At 44.1% G+C, this 24,531-nt stretch overlaps 2 protein-coding genes across 5 annotated transcripts in view; one reads left to right on the top strand and one right to left on the bottom strand.

Annotated features, from left to right (window-relative positions):
- The first annotated feature begins 282 nt into the window (after window positions 1–282).
- On the top strand, window positions 283–2,367 carry LOC134290733 (uncharacterized). The gene has a single exon (XM_062857926.1). The coding sequence runs from the start codon at window positions 283–285 to the stop codon at window positions 2,365–2,367; it is 2,085 nt and encodes a 694-aa protein (XP_062713910.1).
- Window positions 2,368–13,189: 10,822 nt separating this feature from the next.
- The window catches only part of LOC115263717 (T-cell leukemia homeobox protein 3), a 131,539-nt gene continuing 120,197 nt past the window's right edge, over window positions 13,190–24,531 (bottom strand). For all 4 annotated transcript variants that reach the window (XM_029866960.2, XM_029866961.2, XM_029866962.2 and 1 more), the window contains one exon: window positions 13,190–15,352. In XM_029866960.2, coding sequence (XP_029722820.1) covers window positions 15,154–15,352 — 199 coding nt within the window. In that variant the 3' untranslated portion in view covers window positions 13,190–15,153. The remainder of the gene's footprint in view (window positions 15,353–24,531) is intronic.

Raw genomic sequence — 24,531 nt, 5'->3', positions numbered from 1 at the left:
CGCCTCAGTATACGGATTTGCTTGAGTTCATCCGAAAGAGATCGCGTACTCTACAAAAGTGCTCCACGTCGTGTAACTCTTCTTCGACTGTGCAAGTGAAGCCCCCAAAAGCCAAATCGACCTCTTCTCACGTGGTTTCTGATAACGTTACGAAATGTCCGAGCTGTAAACAAGCTCACGCGTTGGTTCAGTGTGATGCGTTCATCAAGTTGAACCCGAACAATCGACTCGACTTCGCCAAAAAAACACCGTTTGTGCATAAATTGTTTGAGAGGTGGCCATATGGCTAAGGACTGCCGAAGTAGTTTGTGTAGAACGTGTGGGAAGAAGCATCACAGTATGCTACATCTACCAACACCGGTGTCGAATTCGGCGGTTATCACTCCACCGAACGAAGAGCAAATGCCGAACACTACCCAAGCGTGTACAGCTATCTGTTCTACAGCAACCACTACATCTCAAGCTGAGATATCGTTATCGGTCGCAAATGCACCACCGGTGGTGCTCACGCGTTCGTTACCCCAGCCAGCCGCGCCGGTCTCGCAAAATGATTCGTCGCCTCACGCCACGATCGACCAACCCCCCTCTCCGTCGCCGGTTGTTTCGCTCGATCGCAACGAATCTGAACCAACCCCATACTGCGCCCAGCCTCCACAGCCTCTACCACCCGCCACATCGTTGACCCAAGCAAACAATACTTTTGAAAGCATTGTGTTCCTATCGACGGCTGTTGTTCGAGTTCGAGATGTGAATAACGTGTACCACTATGCACGGGCTCTATTGGACAGTGGTTCCCAATTGAACTTTGTTCCTGAATCACTGTGCCAGAAATTAGATCTCAAGCGTACACGAATCAGCCTTCCGGTTAGCGGTATCGGGCAAGCCACCGTAAACGTACACTTCAAGGTGAATATCGCGCTCGCGTCACGGTTCGGCGGTTTCGAACAAGAAATAGACTGTTTGGTCCTACCGAAACTCACCGTGAGTCTTCCTAGTCGAAGTGTAGACATTTCTCGCTGGACCATTCCGCGTAACTTGCCGTTAGCTGATCCGAGGTTCAACATTTCCCACGGAGTGGATCTCATTGTTGGAGCGGAACTGTTTTTCGCTCTTTTCGAATCCCAAAGGCTAACCCTCGCTGACGGATTTCCAATTTCGCAGAAAACTGTATTAGGGTATGTGGTATCTGGCACATCCCCCGCAGAGGCGCAGAAGACGGTAGTGTGCCACGTTGCTACCGAACAAGATCTAAACGCCCATCTGGAACGGATGTGGGAGGTCGACGATTTCGACGCTGGACGAGTGCTAACGCAGGAAGAGCAGCATGTAGAAGACCACTTCATGCGCACCGTATCCCGTGACGACACAGGACGATACGTTGTACGCCTACCGCTTAGAGAAACCAGCGTCCCATTCCTTGGGGATTCCTACAAGGCTGCAGCCAATAGATTTTCGATGATGGAAAGGCGTTTTGCCAAAGACGACGAGCTGCGTGTGGAATATACGCAGTTTATGGAGGAATATCTTAGGCTGGGGCATATGGAGGAGTGTTCCCGCATCGATGGTCCTCAGTTTTACCTCCCGCACCACGCTGTACGCCGGCCAGAAAGCACGACCACAAGAACCAGAGTCGTCTTCGACGCGAGCAGCAAATCCCATGGCCAATTGTCGCTGAACGATGTCCTTTTCACCGGCCCAACGGTACAGCCAGCTTTGCTCGCCGTGGTTGTTAATTTCCGGCTTCCCAGGTACGTATTCTCCGCAGACGCCGAAAAAATGTTTCGGCAAGTGTGGGTCCACCAGGACGATCGAAGATTCCAATCTGTCGTTTGGCGTTCGGATCCGTCTCAACCGTTGAAGCACTACCACCTGAAAACGGTGACCTACGGATTGGCCAGCTCACCGTATCAAGCTGCCCGCTTCCTAAATAAGCTCGCTGAAGATGATGGAGACCAATATCCCCTAGCCGCACCAGTTGTTATAAAGCGCTTCTACGTGGATGATGCCTTTGCTGGAGGAGACAACTTAGAGGAGGTTGCGGAGACATGTCGGCAGTTACAAGAGCTTCTCGCTAATGGGGGTTTCACCCTTCGTAAGTGGTCTGCCAACGACCCTACCGTGCTACGTCACATACCCAGTGAACTGCTTGGAGCAACCGGCCCAACGGAAATCGGACGTAGTATGGTCACAAAGGCACTAGGATTACAGTGGAACCCAATCACTGATAAGCTCAGTTTCCAAGTTCCCGACCTGGAAAATCTAGACATCGTCACCAAACGAGCCGTGGTATCCGAAATGTCAAGGCTCTTTGACCCCTTAGGCCTACTGGGGCCGGTAGTCATAAGCGCAAGGATGTTCGTTCAATGATTGTGGGCAAAGCGGCTCACTTGGGATGAAGAATTGTGCGAAGAAGAAAGTCTCTGGTGGCAACATTTTCGGGAAGATCTGGCGCAACTGAAGAAAATTACCGTTCCGCGGCACGTCATTTCCAACTATCACCAGGAATATCAGTTGCATTGCTTTTGTGATGCGTCATCAAAGGGCTACGGATGCTGTGTGTATGTCGTTGGACCCAATATGGGTGGCAAAATAGAAAGCAAGCTTCTGATTGCGAAATCCCGAGTCGCTCCTCTTCGTGGCTTGTCCATACCCCGGTTGGAACTTTGTGCGGCTGTCCTTGGCAGTCAATTGGTCCACAACCTGCGAACAACAACAGATTTCGACGGATCAGCAGTGTTTTGGTCGGACAGCACTGTCGTATTGCACTGGATCCAGTCGCCACCGAGTGACTGGAAAGTGTTCGTTTCTAATCGTGTTGCGGAGGTGCAAAGTCTTGCTCGTGAGCTTCCCTGGAACTACGTCCCATCCGAGCTTAATCCTGCGGATCGCATATCGCGCGGGACAAATCCGAGTCAAATTATCGATGACTCACTTTGATGGCATGGACCACCTTTCCTAAGGCAGCCGGCTGAATCTTGGCCGGATTTCCCATCAAAACCCACGACAACTAAAGACACCGAGCTGGAGAAACGCGTCACCGTAGCGCTAGTTACCACACCAATCGACGATTCTATTTTCGAGCTGTATTCAGACCTGGGGAAGCTGTTGAGGACAGTGGCAATGTGTATCCGATTTGGTTCTAACTGTCGACGGCCGAAAGCAGAAAGAGTGTACGGCAATCTCACTCCACCGGAAATCGACGGATCATTGAAAGCCATGGTACGTCTCGCTCAGGTAAGCAGTTTTTCTAAGGAAATCCATCTTCTCAAACAATCTAAACTTGACTTCGAAGCCAAATCTCATCTAAGAAACCTGAACGTTTTCCTCGATCAGTTCGACCTTCTGCGCCTGGATGGTCGATTGAAAAATGCTCCTGGCCCATACGACTCAAAATTCCCATTGATTCTACCAGCGAATCACCAGATCAGCTTCTTGATAGCGCGCTCTCTCCACGTAAGGATGGCCCATGCAGGACCTTCATTGCTACTTGCGACTATGCGCCAAAGGTTTTGGCCGGTGCGTGGGCGTGAATTAGTTCGAAAAGTGGTCCGAAAGTGCATTACTTGTTTCCGCTGCCGCCCTACGGATTACCACCAACAAATGGCTCCACTACCAGCGGCCAGAGTCGCTCCATCCAGAATATTCTCCAAAGCCGGGCTGGACTACTGCGGGCCATTTAGCGTTCTTCCTTTGTATGGGAGGGGGGCCAACGTTAAGATGTACATCGCGATTTTCGTCTGCCTGGCGGTAAAAGCGGTGCATTTCGAAATCGTTCCGAGTCTCACGTCCGCCGCGTGCAGATTCGGTCGGTTGATTGAGCTACATTGCGATAACGCCACAGCCTTCGTCGGGGCTGATCGCGAGTTGAAATCGTTGCGTCGTCAATATCTCGAGCAGTTCAAGGCGGACGACTGGAAGGACTATTGTCTTGGTGCCGGAATATCCTTCCGCTTTATTCCTGCTCGCTCTCCACATTTTGGGGGGCTGTGGGAGGCCGGAGTAAAGTCGTTCAAATACCACTTTTACCGAATTTTCGCTGCCAATTCCTACACTTTGGACGAGTTTACTACACCAGCTACCCACATTGAGAGCATTCTGAACTCCCGGCCTCTCACACCCCTCACTGACCATCCCGATGACCTCACCGTGCTTACGCCTGGCCACTTTTTGGTCGGGGAACCGATGTTCTCCATCCCAGAGCCGGACATGACGAAGGATCCCGTGTCGCGACTCTCTAGATTCCAGGACCTACGCCGCTCTGTCCAAAACTTCTGGAAACTTTGGTCCAGAGATTACGTCACACAGTTACACCAGCGATCAAAATGGAGGACTCCCTCGCCGAATATCCAGAGGGGAGATTTGGTCCTTCTGAAACAGGAGGGGCTTCCGCCGTTCATGTGGAACATTGGACGGGTCGACGAAACATACACAGGCCCTGACGGTTTAGTGCGTGTAGTTCTTGTGCGCACGAACCGTGGTGTGTATATACGGGCAGTCACCGAGGTCCGAGTATTACCGATTGACGAGCCTGATGACGATCAACCTTCTGCGAGCTAGAACGCCAGCTGATGACTGTTGAAACGGACTGTTTCAACGGGGCCCGGGATGTTTGGAGCTGAATAGTTATTAAAATTAAATTACTTGAATTCAAATTGAAATTGTCATAAAGAATTTACGATAACACTGTTTACTACTAGGTTGACGAATTTGTAGTCGCATATATTTTACTTTTGCATATTCTCACATACATATAAAGATAAAGCCGAATCTAAAGGCACGCATTGTATTAGATACACAGAAAGAAATCATGAAAATTAAACAGCACGTAAGTTAAGCGTCGACTGAAAATTATAGCAGAAGCTACAAAATTACAGCCATTTACCGAGAGATGATACTGTCCGCTCAGTAATCAGCCAATCATGCGTACTGTTTACATTTTTTGAGGCATATTCGCTAGAAATTTACATGCAGTAACGTAAACGAGGACAGCTACGCTCAGTCGTCTGCCTCGCTGCGGAGACTGCTCTCTCGCTCTCTGTGGCCGAAGCGGTACAACAGTTTGTTGCTTTATGGTGGAACATGTTTATCTTTGATTGCTCTCTCTTCAGCTTGGTGAGACAGCCTAGTGGGGTTAGGCGTGTACTCTCACTCGGAAGATCTGAGTTCGATTCTCGTATAAAGATTTTTTTAAGTTTCTCTGAAAAGTCGATGCTTAATTAACACTTTTCTCTCAGCAATCAGCAGTGTAATTTTAAGATCACACATAAATTTCTATCGAACACGATGGAGGTAAATTTGTTACATTCAGTTCGTCATAAATTTACAGATTTTGTTCGTACTGTGTAAGTTAGTTCAATTATAGATCTCGTTGAAAGTAGAAGCTAAACTTGTTCTGTCGAGACAATCAATTTTTACCGAAATTCCCACACCTTGTCGTCGGTTGAAATTCTGATTTTCGCGAAGTGTCCGCTTTGGGTCTAACGTTGGTCACCTGTCGTCGCGAGTTCACCACTGGAGGTCTTGCCTCTGAACACTGATGTAAAAAAATGCATTTTTTCAAAAAAGATCCAAAAAGTGTCAATCCATCATAACTTTTTTCAACGTCAAAAAAGTACCCATGTTTTAAATGATTTTCAAGCATTAATATATTGTGGATAAAAGTTCAAAATTTCATTCAATTCGGTTCACTGGTCTCCGAGATATGACAGCTCAAAAATTAGTAGTCTAAAAAATAGTGTTTTACCAGAACGCACAGTACGAACAAAATCTGTAAATTTATGACGAACTGAATGTAACAAATTTACCTCCATCGTGTTCGATAGAAATTTATGTGTGATCTTAAAATTACACTGCTGATTGCTGAGAGAAAAGTGTTAATTAAGCATCGACTTTTCAGAGAAACTTAAAAAAATCTTTATACGAGAATCGAACTCAGATCTTCCGAGTGAGAGTACACGCCTAACCCCACTAGGCTGTCTCACCAAGCTGAAGAGAGAGCAATCAAAGATAAACATGTTCCACCATAAAGCAACAAACTGTTGTACCGCTTCGGCCACAGAGAGCGAGAGAGCAGTCTCCGCAGCGAGGCAGACGACTGAGCGTAGCTGTCCTCGTTTACGTTACTGCATGTAAATTTCTAGCGAATATGCCTCAAAAAATGTAAACAGTACGCATGATTGGCTGATTACTGAGCGGACAGTATCATCTCTCGGTAAATGGCTGTAATTTTGTAGCTTCTGCTATAATTTTCAGTCGACGCTTAACTTACGTGCTGTTTAATTTTCATGATTTCTTTCTGTGCGGTTATAACTTTGCAAAAGATTAACCAATAGAGCTCAAATGTGTACCAATGATGCACATATATTAGGTTGACAAACAGTCAAAATTTGAGAATATTTGATACACTCTATGAAAAGTTACAGCATGTTGAACTTTTTTGTTGCCTATCCCACACATTTTGGCCATCCCCTGTACGTCTGTTTGTCTGTGTTCGATCGTTAACGGAGCTTGTGGGGTACCTGGGCATCCCCACAGTTTTTCGTCCCTTGCCGCGTTAATGCAGCGCCCTGGCGTACTGGACCTTTTTCCCGTGCTAATCGTGGGATTAATCATGAAAAATTCTAATCAAAAAATTAAATGTGGGAGCTAGTGCTAGTAGCGTGGCAAAGCCTTTCGTAAGAAGTGGGTTGGTGAGGTGAGGATGTGGGTGCGAGAAGCTGCGCACGCAACTGCAGCGTGGGAGCTCCGGTCCACTCCTCGGCAAGCCAGCCGGTGGAGATACTGGATGGTGCGTGGTTGTTGGGGGCCATCCCCCAAAAAAGAAAAGGACTGCCCACAATCGAGGCAGCTGAGCATCAGCTGGGCAAGATCATCGACTTTGCGTCCACGAAGTCCAACATTAGTAAGGACCTGAAAACGACCCTGTTGCGACTTCGTAAGTCAATGGACGATGTGAAGCAGGAGCACGTGGGACTCGTGAAGACTGCAGCAGCGGTGGAACCTGTGGAAGAAATGGATACGAAGTCTACCCAGACGGAGGCCTTTGTTTTCACAGGTAGTGGTGGATGTGACTGCTCGTGATAAGCACTCGGAGAAGCGGGCGAGGCATCCGTCAGGTGAGCAGTGACGAAACATAGTGAGGATTGCAGCTGAGCGGACACGAACGCAAAGTAAATCTACTCGTGAACAACAGAAGCCTGAATATATTCGTACTTCTTCACTCGCGAGCTAACGAAGCTGGTACGCACTCGTCTTTGATTCGCGAACCGCTTTGAACATTTTTCAGTTTAATTACACCGTGTCCAATAAGTTCTCATACAAAATCAAATTCAATTAATTTCACATCTGTAATTAGGATTTCAAAAGTAAATTTATTTATTGAAAGGCCAACTAACATCAGGTATCAGAAGGCCGGCTCCAGAGGCACGTTATCCTCCATTTGGGACATTTGTGCCATCGCCATACATATAAGCCTATTTCATCATTTACCTGAGGGAGAAGGGGACAAGGGATGGAATGGGATTAGGAAAGGGAAAGGTGATGAAATAGGAAGGGGTACCCTAGAAGAGGGAATGAACGCATAAGCGCAATGAGAGCTCATAGCCCATACCACAATGGGTTTATTAAGTGCCCTGAAAAGGACATTGTAAAACGCATAAGCGTAAAGAGAGCCTATAGCTCATTGGAGGTAGCTTGTGACATCATGCGGCTTTCAATATGACATTGAAAGGCACGTCATCGAAAGCATCCTCAATATTCAAGAAATTACCGCCAAACCTACGTTTGAGCGAGTACTTTCTTGAAAACATATACAACTTTGTGTAAAAGAGTCACTGTGGACATCCCAAATTGGGAGGCATGTGAGTTCACATGAGTAGGCATGTCAGCCAAACGAACATCACAGATGTGATAATCGACAATGCGTTTCAAGCATTTCAGAAAGAACGAGGTTACCAGATAAATCTGAAACTCATTCCATCTTTATACAACGCACGCACCCTTTCGGGGTAAAACTACAAAGTAAATTCACGCCATGAAAATACCCTATAGAAAACTACAAGAGTTCAAAACATGTTTGAAATACTCAAATCCCTCTGCAGAAAAATAGGACAAACCCCCATTTCCTCCTGAAGATTTGAATTAACCAGAGCTTTTTAGGGCCCACTAAGTCGATTATACAGCTATAATTCTCAAGCGGAAGCTAGAGATTCGTAACTATACAAAAGAATGGTTTATCCGAAGATATTTTGAACTTGAACAGATCAGAGATCCATTCAGAAATACCTCTTGCAGTCCGCACAGACCGCAGAGGACAAGCTTCTTTCAAAGCAATAGTTATGTTATACCACAATGGAGGGCGTTGTAGGTATAAAACCACAATGAAACTCTCTTGGAGTAGCAATGGAGCGAGTTATCCACAAAATGTGGTCGCAACCAATTAGTACAGGTTTCCTAGTTCGTTGAGCAGGGACGCCTGAATACGCAAATTTTGCGAAGGAACACTTAAAAGTGCAAAGAAGGTCAAACGGAGACTTCTCATCTGACACATTCCAATCAGTCAACTCATGACAAATTCTGCTCATGCAGAGATTGGTTAGGTGCAATTCTATGTTAAGTTATCCATGAACTGTACTACCTAAGTAATCCATCAAACTGAAGCATCTCAAATTAATGTTTGAGCTACTTCAGATGATGTAATCATCGTAGCAATACTGCCAAATATCAACGAAAAATTGCTGAATACAAGAGCTTGCTAAGGAAAGGTTGAAACATACTGTTAACGTTATTTTAAGATGTAGCATGCTCGAGGCACGAAACTTCATTTATAATGAAAGAAGCAAAACTGGGTTCACAAGGTAACCTATACAGAAGTTACCCTACGAAAATGAACTTTTTGAAGTAGAGCCACATGGGCCACGCACGCTTTTTACGCTGAAAATTAATCTGAGGTTTCCAAGCCGTAGCCACTACCCAAACTAGACTGGATTACACTCTTCACAATCACAGCACCAAAAGGGAACATCAACGACAAACCAAATCGGTGTCAATTGATAAAACGCCATTGGCGAAAACGCATTAAGCGAAACCGTATAGGTAGTAATGTAAGCTAATTTACAACATTTGAATAATCCCGCCCTTATTTAGCCTCAAATTTGAGACTTAAGAAGGACAACTGATTATCTCGGAGAAACGCAAGGTTCACTGCACTATTGCTCCGGGTAGCACAGTAAGGGCGTAATACTGTGGAGGACGCCCTAATTCTCCACAGGCTCCGTTTGTGATTAGGTTTTTTATTAGACCCCCCTAACCATTCATTCCTTGGCACGGAGCCGCATAACACCATGAATTAGGGGTCACCTGTTTAGTGGACTCTTACCACTGGATCAGGCGGTCCGTAGTGTTATTCTTAGCCAATTGAGACAACCGCTACCGACACTACACAGCTATCTAGGCTGATCGGGAAAAGAAGTTAACATTGATGGCTAACTTCCGAACGAGCCCGAACAGCCCCAAAAAAAAACATACACCAAATACAGCATATGTTTCGAAACTAACTGTCCTTTATCCTTATCTGCTGATCGCTTATGTGTCGTAAGTCCATTTCAGCTGGCACTCACGCCATTTCATTAGTATTTCGTCGTATATTAATGTAATGGTTTAAGTTGAAATGGTAAATAGTAATGGTTTTAAGTTGAAACAAATTAGGTTCCTGTCCTCCCCATTGCTAGCAGCAACTATGATCAGAAGAGAAAAAAATATGAGATCCACGGGTGACAGTTCTGCTTTTCAGGAACAATGAACCACAAAACATTACCGTGAAAACCATTTGTTGGTTTTTTTCTCACGAGTTGCTACTTGATGAGAGTATTTCCATTACTGCAGATGAGGAGCTGTCTGGCGGTGCCCGCAAGACAAGGCAAATACTAACCCCGAAGGTCGGCAGTAATGCCGCCAAGCCCGTAGATCTGGGAGCCGACGTGCGCAGTATCAGACGTACTCGTACGGGTGAAATGATCCTAGAGCACAAGCGCGACAAGGAGCGAAAGCACGCCGCCTACAAAAGTCTAGTGGAAGTGGTCCTTGGCGAAGGAGTCAAGGTGAGGTCTCTTACAACAGAGGCGACTCTCACGGTGAAGAACCTAGACGAGGTCACTGCGGCAACAGTGCGAGATCCAGGTGGCCACCGCAGCCATTTTGCTAAGGGAAGGGGTCGGCAGGGACACGGATAGCCTAGGTAAAGCTACCTGTGGCGGACGTAAATCTGGCGTTCGTTTTGAATAGGTCGTATGTTTGCAGTGATTCCTATGCTAATAGGACCTATTTAAATCAAACACCAGAAATAAGTATGCCATCTGACCTTCCATGAACCACCGGAGGATTGCTTCAGGTGTCTGGAACCAGGACACAAGTCATGGGACTGCAAAGACCCTGACAAGAGCAAGCAGTGCAGGCGATGCGGCGCCGAAGGCCATGAGGCACAAGGCTGCACGAGTCCACCTATGTGTCTGACTTGTGAACAACAGGCGGACATTCAAGAAAGCCGTAGTGAACAAATCACAGTACAGATAACGTAGCTGAACCTGAACCATTGTACCGCAGCCCAACAACTGCTTTGTCAGGCGGTTTCTGAGTGGAGGATGGATATCGCTATCATAGCGGACCCATACCGAGTAGCTCCCGGTAACGGCATGGGTCCAGAAAAATTGCGGTGATATGGACGACGCGTAAATACCCCATCCAGGAGTTGGTGTCTACTACCTATGAGGGCTTCGTGGTAGTCAAAGTAAACGGGATCTTTTTCTGTAGCTGTTATGCACCTCCGCAGTGGCCGATCGAGCAGTTTATGCAGATGCTGGACTGTATGACAACCGTGCTAACAGGGCGAAGGCCGGTGGTAATAGCGGGTGACTTTAGTGCCTGGGAAGCCGTTTCACGAATCAGCGGGGTCAGATCCTGCTACAGACATTATCCATACTAAATGTCGACTTGGCTAATGTCGGTACGAAGAGTACCATTAGTCGGAACGGTGCGGATTCGATATCTGATGTTACTTTTTATAGTACTGGCTTATCAAGTAGATCGAACTGGAGAGTAGACGTTATCGCTCACAGCTACCACATGGCGGTTCGCAACAGTATCTACTACTACAACAGCAGGCAGCGGGTAGAGGAAGAGGTGGCTATGCCTAGGCTAAGCCCTCGCAGGTGGAAGACATCATACTTCGAAGAAGGGGTATTTAGGGAGACGCTCCATCCTGAGCGAAACCTACTAGGCTTAGACGGCGACGAGCTGGTAGCGGTGCTCTCGTGTGAGTGCGATGTGACCATGCCTAGGCGAGTCCACCCTAGAAATGGGAGGCCACCGGCTTCACGTATCAGTAGGTCGGCTCCAGAGGCACGTTCGCCTCCATTTGGGAAATTTGTGCCATTACCATTACCGGCTTGCTGGTGGACCGACGCAATTGCTGACCTGCCTACGGGCTGCAAAACCCGCCCTGAAGACCGTGATAAAGGCAAGTAAAAGCCCTGCCTTGAGGGTCTCTGTCAGAATGCCAATGCGAATCCGTGAGGTGATGCCTACATCATAGTGATGGCCAAGACAAGAGGTGTAATGGCTCGATCCTACAGATAAATCTCCAGAGATGTTGGAAGGGATCATAGATGGGCTTTTTCCGCGTCATGATCCTTGGCCTCCTTTTGTAGGACAGCCAGGGACTGGAGCTAGCGATGAAGAGAGGGTCACCAATGTGGAACTTGCGGACCATAACAAAGTCCCTTAGCATAGATAAGGCCCCAGGTCCAGACGGAGTTCCGAACCTGGCCTTAAAAGTAGCTACATATTTCAGAGGCTCCCGAGATGTTCAGGTCAGAAATGCCAGGAAGAGGGAGTTTTCCTAGAAGTGTGAAAGAGGCAGAGTTTGGTTCTATTCCCGGCGGGGATATCACCCGGAGACCCGGGTCTTCATCAACACGGTGGGGAAGGTGCTCGGGAAGATCATCCTCAATAGATTGTTGAGGTGCACTGAGGGTGTAAATGGTCTCACGAGCAGCCAATTCGGTTTCGGCCGAGAAAGCGCTCCAGCGTAAAAGAGAAGTAGCGGATTTGCTACTGTGCAGTAGTTACTCTGGATGTAAGGAACGTGTTCAATAACGCCAGCTGGCTGGCTATTGCCAATGCGCTTCTGCGTCTGAGGCATTTTTATTATAACCGGGTACCTGTACAAGATTCTCGGAAGTTACTCCTAGAATCGAGTACTAGTTTACGACACAGGGGTGGTTCGGAAGTGCTTTCGCATAAACTCAGGAGCCCCGTAAGGTTCCATCCTGGGTCCGCTGTTATGAAATGTCATGTACGACGAGGTGTTGAGGTTAGAGTTCCCGGTGAGGTCGGAGCATGGGGTGGAGATCGTCAGCTTCGCTGGTTGTCCAGGGGTTTGGAGTCAGCTTCGTAGATCATACCAGTGCCCTGCGGTCGAAATCGACCCTTACATGAGCATGACCATGAGCATTGGTGACCGTACACTTCGTAGTTGCTACTCCGTGATTGACCTGAGCTCCTGCGGTCGAAATAGGCCCTTACAGCGATTAAGTGGCCGCGGAGAGAACATCCTGGTAGCGTTGCTGTGGTGGCGTCGGTCTACTGGGTTGGATCCAAGCCCGCGGTTGGAAAGGGGTCTCCGGTAAGAATCGGGGCAGGTGGAGACCCTACTGTCAGCAACCTTCTGGTCCAGCTAATAGGGCCTGAAGGGTTTATGATGCCCTTGCTTTCAGCAGGTCAGATCGTGTTGCACGTAAGAATCAGTTCTTGATGCTTGAAAACAGTTAGACGCGGGTGTGGTGGTTGACCCTGTCCGTCTTCCGAGGACAAAGGCAGTGGTGAGGGCCACTCGGGAAACTGGCTTATGTATGCGGTACGACCATATCGCATATTGCAATGCATGCGGTTCGACCATATCGAGGCAAGTTCAGCCTAGATATGGGAGACCATCGGCGTACTAGTGGACTCAAGCCATTGCGAACCTGCGCCACGCTTGGCTACGGACTAGAAGACGGATGCAGCGAGCACGTTCTGATGAGGAGACGTACGTTGGTTTACAAAAATTATACAAACTGTTATAACTATACTGTTAAGACAATCCCATAATAAAAAAAAAAAGTTCTCATCATTGAGCAACAAACGAATAGGGGATGAATAAGGTATGAGCTTCTGTTTGTTGTGCAAGGGGCGTTTGGTTCCTCTTATCTCCGTGAAATCAGATGCATATCGAGTGATTGTAATCTTTAATGGATAACGGCTGGCCTCTCCTTATTGAGCCATTTACCAGTTGGTGACATCGAAGCGAAACAGTGCACCAGGAGGGTGAGATAATGCGTGCCTTGTTAGCTGAACTACCGATGAATTTTCCCAGCATGATGTCAAGTGCCTCCGTGGGCGTTGGTGGTGGGATTTGGCACTTGTTTTGAGGGTTGTATGCCAGAGCACTAGCAGATTAAATTTTATTTAGTAGTTCCCCTGGGATTTGTGCAACTAAATTGAGCTGGATAATTGAATAATGCTGCTGACAACGTTCACATCACTGACAGTGAATGCCGTTTACCTTTACTTTTATTGGAAGACACTCCACATTTTTGAGTGAAGAAAAAACCTCGCAGAAATCCTGATTCCACATCGAATTGACATACAAAACGACTTTCATGCGGAGGGACCTTTTAATTGGGAGCAGCATTAAATCTCACCTCAGTTCGTGCTGTAAGGATTAAGACGGTGGGTTTATTTTGATTAATTTCTCTCGACGAAAAATGTACGCGTATGGTATGTTTTGGTACGGTTTTATTAATTATTTTAAACTTAGTTCACTTTTCGCATGTCGTTATCTTTTCAGCGGGCTTAATCCCTTCAATTTGAGAGTTTCATGATGTGAAGAAGTTGGTCTAAATGAAAGGTTCAGGCTGAAAATGAGTTCACTCATATGGAAAGGAAATGCTTATTAATTACTGCTTTTTGTTGCATTATTTTGTTTTGCTTTGATGTGCCTTGATTCTTCTGCGCTGGTGGGAAAATATTTACATGGTTTACCTCTTGTATTGTTAGTTCTTATCATTTTTTGTCTTATTTTACATTACGCTTTCTGTGAAAGGTGTTGAATTATATGTATTTGTTATCTTACATTTCAGCCTGTTTTTTGTATATGTTGTTGATAAATTGCATGCGAAGCTGTTTTGTTCATTGGCAAATATTGTATGATGATAAACCATTTAAAATTCATAATACTACAACATAAAACGCAGAAATTATACCTCGTTCAATACTGTTTCATGGAAAGATGATTTCTATAAAGTTGTACATTTGACATAAGTGCCAACGCGTTTTTTTTATGAAAATTATTGAGTACATTATGTATAATATCTTCATGTTTAACTATTTATATGGATACTAAATTATCTTACACAATAAGATAAACTCTTGCTGGTTTATTTACTAGTTTTAAATATTTACACAAATTTACAATTTAAAGGAACTTGCGAAGTATCTCGTTCCTGCCCAAAAAGAAACAACAGATTGTCATCAAAAACGATTCGTTTTCCGTTACCTTGCAAGTAGATTGAAGGTTGGCGTTTAGAAAATGTGAATATGACATTAAAAAGTTTTATGTCTTTTTTGAGGATGAGTTATTCTAAAAAAAAAGCTTTGAATGTATTAAAAACAACTCGAATTTTCAAATTAAAATGTTCAATTTGTTTGATATATCTTGCAGTAAACTCTTTTGAAAAACTAAAAAATGTGTTCCGCGGAATGATTTTATTGAATCACATACATAGCTTTCATTAGGAATAGTTATAAGTACTCTTGCCAGTTGTTTCAAAGAAAATTAAAGTAAAACTTAACGGGTGAGAAGCTTAAAAGGAAATATGGAGATTGTTTATAAACAACACGAAATACAGTCGTGAATACAGTACACCTTAGTGATTCCACAAAGTTTCAATAAAGCTATTATTTGCTCTGTTGCTTCTCTTCACGTCAACTAAAAATGCCTGCTTTGTCGCCTATTTTTATATCACAAAGAATGTTTTTCGTTACTAACTTTCCGTATCTTCGCCTTTTCATTTAGAGATTGTGCTTCAGAATCTCTGCCCAAATGTTTGTGCTTTCATTTCAGCACCCTGCTGTATGGGCTTCAGCCCACGGTTGTAAACCATGCAGGGCGGCTAGAGGGGCTCCTGGAGCAGCATTGGGCGGCGCTGCCGATGGAGGAGGCTGACCAAATCCTTTGCTGAGCGCCTCTGCCTGTAGAGACAGCATCAAACGATTTGCCGCCTGACGTTCCGCTTCACGTTCTTCCGCTGTCTGGCGCCTAAAATGATAGAAGATAAAATTGAAGATTTATTTTATGAACTAATATAATCTCGCCAGTTATACAACTGAAAAACAAAAAAAAACGTGTCTTTGGGTTTCCTGTGTCGAATAAACTAATAACCAATAATCAAATACCGTGAATTATCGTTTGTGTGAAAATTATGGATTTTGATGACTACGTACTTTTAAAGCAACAGACATACGATTCGAAAAAGAAGTTGGACTAATTCCAGATTGTTATTATAAAAGTGTACTTTTGCATAACTGCACAGTGGTTCAGGAACCAGATTTACTCAATAGGAAATATGCATTCAAATAATTTTCGAGACAAATATGTTCTTCTTCATTTTTTTTCTTGATAAGACGGCCCACTTTTCAATGTACATGAAAGCATAGAATTAAATAGAATATGCCAACGCAATCGCAAATTCTTTTTTTTTTGAAAACTATTCATTTTCCACTAAAAACTTCACCGACTCGAGCCACAGTTCAGCCAGCCAAATAAAAAAACATCGCGAAGCTGAGAAAGCCTGTAACAGCGATTTCAAAACGCAGCCGCTCGCGCGCACAGCTTGCTGCGATTTGACATATATACAAACACAATGGATTACTTCACGAGTTTATTCTGGCCTGCTTACTCCCACACGAAATTTGACGTTTGGGAGGTGTCGGCACCGTTCAAATGTCAAATTTTCTGTTTGAGTAAACAGGCCAGCATAAATTCGTGCAGTGGACCATTGTGATAAATTCAAATTTCCATATAAATAGATCGGACAGGCAGAATTCAGTCTTCCGGATGAAGAATCACGGGAATATTCTCACGTGCAAGCGTGAGTTGGTCGAGAGGTGGCGGCAGCATTACTATGAGCACTTCAATGGCGACGTTGCAAGCACTGAAGGTGGCGTGGTAACAGATCTAGGAGTATGTGCACAGGACGAAAGACTTCCGGCGGCCCTCGACCTCCAAGAGATTGAAGAGAAGGTTGGCCGGTTGAAAAACAACAAAGTCGCTGGAGCAGATCAACTACCAAGCGAGCTTCTGAAATATGGTGAAGAAGCACTGGTGAGAGCACTACACTGGGTCATTACTAAGATTTGGGAGGAGGAAGTATTACCGGAGGAATGGATGGAAGGTATCGTGTGTCCCATCTACAAAAAGGGCGACAAGTTGGATTGCGGGAACTATCGCGCGATCACACTACTGAGCGCTGCCTACAAGATACTCTCTCAAATTTTATGCCGCCGTCTATCACCGATTGTAGGAGAGTTCGTGGGGCAATATCAGGCTGGATTTATGGGTGAACGCGCTGCAACGGACCAGATGTTCGCCATCCGCCAGGTGTTGCAGAAATGCCGCAAATACAACGTGCCCACACATAACTTGTTCATCGATTTCAAATCGGCGTATGATTCGCTGATGATATTGATATTATTGCTCGTGAATTTGAGACGATGGCGGAAACGTACATCTGACTAAAGAGTGAAGCCAGGCGAATCGGATTAGTCATTAATGTGTCGAAGACAAAGTACATGCTGGCAAAGGGCTCCAGGGAGGAATCACCGCGTCCGCCACCCCGAATTTCTATCGAGGTGGTTGAAGAATTCGTGTACTTGGGCTCACTGGTGACCACCGACAACGACACCAGCAGAGAAATTCAGAGACGCATTGTGGCAGGAAATCGAGCTTACTTCGAACTTCGCAGAACTCTACGATCGAACAAAGTTCGCTGTCACACGAAGTTAACTATCTACAAAAGGTTGATTAGATCGGTATTCCTCTATGGGCACGAAGCATGGACCCTACGTGCAGAGGACCAACGCGCCCTTGGAGTTTTCGAACGGAAGCTGTTGCTTACCATCTAAAAAAAACAATTCACATCGTCTTCAGCCAGAGGCTGCACAGACTGAACACATTACTTACACTAGACAACGGACAATACACAGAACACCCAGTGGCCCAGTGATGAATTTTTCGTTTGACGAAAAGTTTCCACCGACTGGGGCGGGAATCGAACCCACACTCCGAGACTTACGATACGCTGACGACTGCCGCCGCTAACCGCACGGCCACGAAGCCCACGGCGGAGTGCAGATGGATGACGGAACTTGGAGAAGGCGAATGAACCACGAGCTGCATCAGCTACTGAGAGAACCAACCATCGTCCATACTGCGAAAATCGGGAGGCTACGGTGGGCGGGTCACGTCATCAGGATGTCGGAAGGCAATCCGATTAAAATGGTTTTCGAGAGTCATCCGACCGGTACAAGAAGACGTGGTGCGCAGCGAGCTAGGTGGGTCCACCAAGTGGAGGATGCGGACCCTTCGCAGAGTGGAACTAGAGACACAGCCATGGATCGAGTGGAATGGAGACGGCTACTATGTACAGCAGAGGCTACCCAGGCCTTAGTCTGATCGGTAAGGTAAGCATACAGATCGGGTTAGACTTTACCGGGTGCGAACGTGTTTTGTGTTTCTCTGCGCGTGTCATTTTTGCATTTTTTATTGCTTTTTCCAAAGTGAATTACTGAAGATCGTGCTTGAACGTGAATGCCCAGGGAGTCGAGATAATTTTCCCGAACGGAACGGGCTAACTGGAGACTCCGAGACATGAGGGTTAAATTCCTATCTTCCACCCCTGTAAGGAGAGCTTCAACGAAGTGACAATGATTTTCTTAGGAACGTCACTACCACCAACGTTCTTGTTTTATATTATTACAAGAGATTTATATTTAGATACTACTTAGTAGTAGGTGCCCCAGTAACATTCTTTGACTTTATAATGCTTTTAAGTCAGTTTTAAATCAAAATTTTGGCAATTTTGAAATGTTTCTAGGGTACTGTGGGATTAAACTTTGAATAGTTTCCAGATGTTTCAGCATCAAATCTAGTCAAACACCATAGATTCGAATTGCCTGTCTGATTCACAGAACGACTATTCACAATGAAAAACCACATGACTCGCTGTCCGTCTGTTGGAAGATCCAAACATAAACGCTAATTTGCTCCAAATTAAATCCCTCCGTAAATGTGTCCGCCCCCTATTTGTAGACTAGAACCTGGGTTCTCCTCCCATACCACACACACATTTCTCCGGCCGCCAGTTGCGAGCGAGAGCTTTCGTTGAACAAGTGTTAATTTTATAAAGCGAAACATAGAATTATCATAACACATTTTAGCAGACTGCCACGGTCGCGAAAAGTTGTTGCACCCAAGCCCTGTCCAGTCAGCGCAGCGGCGTGCGATAGATAAATGGCATATGTTTTGAACCAGATCGTGCACAACTTTCGGTGCGGATCGGCTACATTGGACAGGGGAACACGCGCGCACGCAGCGTATCATAATAATTTATGGTTTTCGGATTAAGTTTAATGAATTTCATAAATTAAGGAAATTTCTCCTGATGAGTGGATGCGAGCGAATGGATCTCGGTTGGTTGAAATCGGTGTTTAATTTACCTTTACTTGTACCGAAAACAACCATCAGATGCGGGATGTACCTATATTACACACGTTCAAAGCTGTCAGCATGTTTCAACAGCTAGAACGATGATTTATGCAGCGGTGATGGCTTTGAATCAGAATTAAATTTGATTAGGGAAATTTCCTATGGCGGAAAAGCGTAATTGATTTCAATTCAGTTTGTTTGAAATGTGATCCAATAAACATACATAGCATAGCGTGGTGTAATTCAGAAAACTGTGGGAGGAGCTTCCGCCAATAATAGGCAGATGACACGATCTCCCTCGGCAAAGCGGGATGGTTGAGCTGAACTGATATTAATTTTACAGTTTTCAATTATTCATGGTCAGTCAGTTTATTGAGTCATTCCAAATGTCTGATTGCTTTTGCATAGGATGTTGTTACTGACTGTTGAACTGCACTTTCAGATACAGACTCGTTAGACTGGCACAGAATTAACATCAACGAAAACAACTTTCAGGAATAAAAACTTGAGAGTCACACAAATGTAGTCCTAAAATAAGGCCAAACATGTCTAAAGGTCCTATCTGCAGAAGAGAGGCTCTCTTTGGTTTCCCTCTCTTTCATTAAATTCTCAGCTGTTTATTTGTATTATGATTGTCTCCTTGAATTGAACGATGGTCAAAATTAATTGCAATTATTGAAAGAGAAAGTGAACAAAGAGAGCCTCTCAAATGCAGATAGGACCTATTGAAATATTTGGCCTGAAATATAAACAACCGTTTCAGGATAAATTTTCTAGAGTTCCGAACCAGTCTGATGCGCATCGTTGCAACACGTAGTGAGAGTAGTGAACTGAACTGCTTTCGCTTCTTCATTGAGAAATTAATTATGCATTGAGGAAGGCTCGTCGTATGCAGATACCAACGCAAAACGTTTCAGCAGTTTCACAGTCATGGAACTCCATATCGCATTTTAAAACGGGCTTCCGACTATAGGGCTCGCTGAATGATTTATCATCACGTTTTCACCGCTCTGTCTGATGTGCACTCTCTTCTTGCAGACCCTGTCAGTGCCAGTCGTGTTATCACTTATTGTCACATGACTTTATTTGCTCGCCTGCTCGCAATAATACAGGAAACTATTAGCTTTGTATCGACTATCGTCAGACCGGGCTGGAAAACTAGTGTCAATTAAATCCAGCCCCTTCCTTCGCCCGGCTTCTTTGCAAGCCCAAAACAAGTTGGGGGTAAAAAGCCAACATAATTGAGTTGTTTATTTGACAAATCCGATTCGGACCGTATTAAATCCTAGGAGAGGGTCTTTGTCACACCTCAGCAAAAAGCAATGCCAGACGACAACGGAGGAGTGAAAATCTGAACACAAATCGACAATCTGCACCACTTACGACCAACGTACTCTGGCAGAGTAGGTATTTATGGCTGAACTGTTGAAAGTGTGAGGGGATTTTGTGTATGGAGTGTTATATTGAGTTGTAAAATGAATGTTTCTCGAACTCTCCCCCTCGGGTGTTTCCCCACAGAAGGCGTGGGCAAACCAATCGGAGTCATCGATTACCTTCTAAGTGCATTGAGAAACTGGCGGTATCAGGGTATTAGTGTGTATCTAAAAGCCCGATGAATAAGTAACGTTAGCTTTGCTGTTTAGATATCTGTTTGGATTGGAAGTCATTCCGTTGAGATGGAATGAATTCAAGAAAATTGTCACAACTTCTTAAACCCACATGCACATGTTCTACCACTTTTGGCACACTGCTTGCGGAAACTCAGTGATACGAGAAAAAGGTTACATCTATGGTGGGGGCATCATTTATTCATGATTGTTCCGGATCCGTCGGGATACATGGGGACCTGACGAATAGAAATCCTAACATATACACAGTGTACAGGAGTAATGCAAGGCAAACCCCTAATGGAAACGAACTCTGGCAAGCGGAACTTGACAGTAAACAGCAAAGCTGCTATCACGAAGACGACGATGTCAAAGACAAAAGTCACCAACAACAATACAGTTGTTAGATGTTTGGCGGCAGTTGCGATCAGATTAAATGCGATATAATCAAGTGATTGAATGATTAAGTAAGAGAAAATATCTGGTACTTGTTAAGAAACGGTGGTTAAACACGCACGCTTACATATATGTGACAGATTGAATAATGGTTTCCGAATAAACGAGAGGGTAAACGGCTTGACGGTAATTGAATTTTGTTGCGTTTGCTTGGAATATTTATGTGAATAAGAATTAACTGAGTTCTGCTAGCAATACGCCAGAGTTCGAGAGAAAAGAATTTTGATTACATTAGGTCGTTAAAAATATTTATTTCACTTTTTGTTCCACCATTCTTTAGCTGGTCGAGGGGGGCGATAAAAATAATAAAGCATTTATTCTGAAAAATATTAAAAACTCATCGGATTTGTTAAAGAATTTCCAGCAAGACCTGATATTTTGATAAATATTTTTTATCTGCCCCCTCAAAATGCGAAATCCAGTCAAAAATTTTTGCAGGGGGGGAGACAAAAAGTTAGAAATAAATTTGTATCAGCCTTATTTTGTTCAAAATAGTATGTCTCGGATACTTTTTCAAAACGACGTATAATACACGCAAATCCTATGTTGATACGTCGTTTTGAATAAGTATCCGAGATTTAAGGAATATCTTGTTAGTCAACCACTTCAATTAGCTTAAATAGGTAGGATCCTATTCTCCAAGGTGTTTTTAAGATTCCAAAAGATACATATGTTTGTCAATTCACAAGAGATTCATATTCATTTAATATTGCAGATTGACACTATTTTTAGTACGCCTAAGAAGTGTGATCAAAATTTACATTCGTTTCAAATCGATTCGCGGTTCTCGGTCACTTATTTCTTGATTTACAATGCAAACGTGTTGGGTATCTCAGCGCAGCGGACAAGAACAACCGACCGAAGATCGACCGGTTAATTGATTACCGTCCCGCGATATGTGATTCGTCGGAAGTAAACTACACGGACTACAGTTTCAACATAGTCTATTTACATTGATTGATTAATTCGGACTGAAATATACATCACACAAGTTCATAACATGTCAGCGATTACGGTTCGTCAATCATACACATACACTACCCGCCAATAATATGGAATCGTTGCAATACTCAGTACGGAGAAACTCAAGTACCTAAATTTGAGTTTTTTAAACTCACTTTTGAGTTCTTTTTTGTCTCCTCTATCATCCACTATCTTTGTTGTTGTCAGAGAGCGAAGAGCAAACCAACCCAACTTTGACAGTTCGGCGCGGGAAGCCAAAATTGAGTAAACATCATTGAACTCAAATTTGAGTATTTTGAACTAGCAGTTGGGTGAAAAAAATTTAGCCGGTAGGTACTTTGCCACACGGGATCAAATGTAAAAAACCCACTTCAGCATCGCTTCCACGAACTCAAATATGGGTTCCCGCACGCAACCCCGAAGTTGGGTGAAATAAACTCACACAGTACGAACAAAATCTGTAAATTTATGACGAACTGAATGTAACAAATTTACCTCCATCGTGTTCGATAGAAATTTATGTGTGATCTTAAAATTACACTGCTGATTGCTGAGAGAAAAGTGTTAATTAAGCATCGACTTTTCAGAGAAACTTAAAAAAATCTTTATACGAGAATCGAACTCAGATCTTCCGAGTGAGAGTACACGCCTAACCCCACTAGGCTGTCTCACCAAGCTGAAGAGAGAGCAATCAAAGATAAACATGTTCCACCATAAAGCAACAAACTGTTGTACCGCTTCGGCCACAGAGAGCGAGAGAGCAGTCTCCGCAGCGAGGCAGACGACTGAGCGTAGCTGTCCTCGTTTACGTTACTGCATGTAAATTTCTAGCGAATATGCCTCAAAAAATGTAAACAGTACGCATGATTGGCTGATTACTGAGCGGACAGTATCATCTCTCGGTAAATGGCTGTAATTTTGTAGCTTCTGCTATAATTTTCAGTCGACGCTTAACTTACGTGCTGTTTAATTTTCATGATTTCTTTCTGTGCATATTTGGGTACTTTGTTTTCTCCGTGAGCATTGCAGCACCCAAAAAGTTTGGCATCACCCAAAATAAGGAGGAAAAATAGATTAAACCTAGATGAGATATCATGTAAAATTACGTTACAACCGTGTAAAATTCCGCTTATAGTCACGTAACCGGTTGGAGTCCATAATGGTTTACGCGATGGTTGACGGAAATTTACACGATGGTAATATAATTTTACATTATATCTCATGTAAAAGTGTACTAACTCTAGCATTCCCTTTATGTGCATGATTTCTCGCTGAATTTTAATTACATATTTTTTTCTGTGTAGGTTGTGGGTACGAGTTGCATTTTGAAAGAGAATTAGGGGGGTCATAAATGATTTGTGCCTCCAAGACCTGAAATAATCTTATTTTAGGATGATGCCAAACTTTTTTGGGTGCTGCAATATTCAGTATGAGTGTTGCAATATGCGATTCCATATTTATGGCGGGTAGTGTACACGGAACCAGAAAACAACCCAAATACAGGTTCTTTTCACTCATATCGGCTTTTCCGTGCGAGAACCCAAATTTGGCTAAATCGCGTTAAAGCTCTGAGTGGGTAGTTTCCGTTTGAAAATTGCAACCCATCGCAAAGCTCTTTCTACCTAGCGTTGACTTTCGAAGTACCCTAGTGGGTTGCAATAAACCCACTTTAGGGTAAACGGCAAAAAACCCAAATTTGGCTTCTCGTACGGACATTATCGGCTAGGTAGCTGCTTCTCGCTTTATTTTTGACAACATTGCGAGCGGGAGAGCAAGAAAACAACCCACTGCTGGGTAAAAAGTTCAAGCGGTTTACTTATTTTTGCGTTCTTTTAACGTATTTTTTAGGTAATCTGTTTTTTCCGTGTACATACACACTGCATCTGTCATATAACATTCATCCTTACCAGGGGGCTGTCACTACTCTACTCCAACAAAAAGTACACGGAAGGCTTCGATTCGACGTGGTCCTGCGCTGCAATCATACTTTGAAGGTTTGTGCACACTATTGTGTCAGTCCAAATTTGGATAAAGTCATCAATAATATCGCAAAAAAAATAATCTGTTGTAATCTGTCAACACAAACTTAAAATTTCTTAGAAATAGAAGAAAGGGGCCTTTGTGGTGTTTCGGAGCAAGGCTAATTTGCAGGTTGACATTCGTTATCTGACTGATTTATTAAACTCTATCAATACATAACATAAACGCGGGTCAACACAATTGGAGAGTATTTCTTTACGCAGGAATGTTAGGGCATTGCCTTTCAATCCAAGGTAATCTACTTATAAGCAACTTTTGTAATATGATCTACTTTGCTTGACGATCGTATTGCTCAACTGTAGTTCGATCATTACGATCGATTCGCAAATATATAATTATTTATTTTACAACACTTTTTATGAGAATTAAAAAAAAACATGGCTGCCATCTTGGATTTGCATCCGGGTACATATCAGATACTTGATCGATTGTGCCTATCTAGTCCTCAGAAAATCAACTCTACAAGTACAACAGTCCTTCCTTCCACAATGCCTCTCCTCCCAATCAACATTATGGTCCATTGCACGAAGTTATGCTGGCCTGCTTACTCTCTCAGAAAATTTGACGTTTGAGCGGTGCCGACACCTCTCAAACGTCAAATTTCGTGTAAGAGTAAGGAGGCCAGTATAAATTCGTGCAATGGACCATCATTGGTCCGAAGCAATA

Source organism: Aedes albopictus, chromosome 1 (genome assembly GCF_035046485.1).
Source record: "Aedes albopictus strain Foshan chromosome 1, AalbF5, whole genome shotgun sequence".
Classification (NCBI taxonomy): domain Eukaryota; kingdom Metazoa; phylum Arthropoda; class Insecta; order Diptera; family Culicidae; genus Aedes; species Aedes albopictus.
Note: the sequence above shows the minus strand (reverse complement) of the source record. Positions and strands in the feature narration are given on the sequence as shown.

Excerpts from the sequence above, each read along its gene's own strand:
- LOC134290733 (XM_062857926.1), top strand. The coding sequence starts at position 283 with ATGGCTAAGGACTGCCGAAGTAGTTTGTGTAGAACGTGTGGGAAGAAG.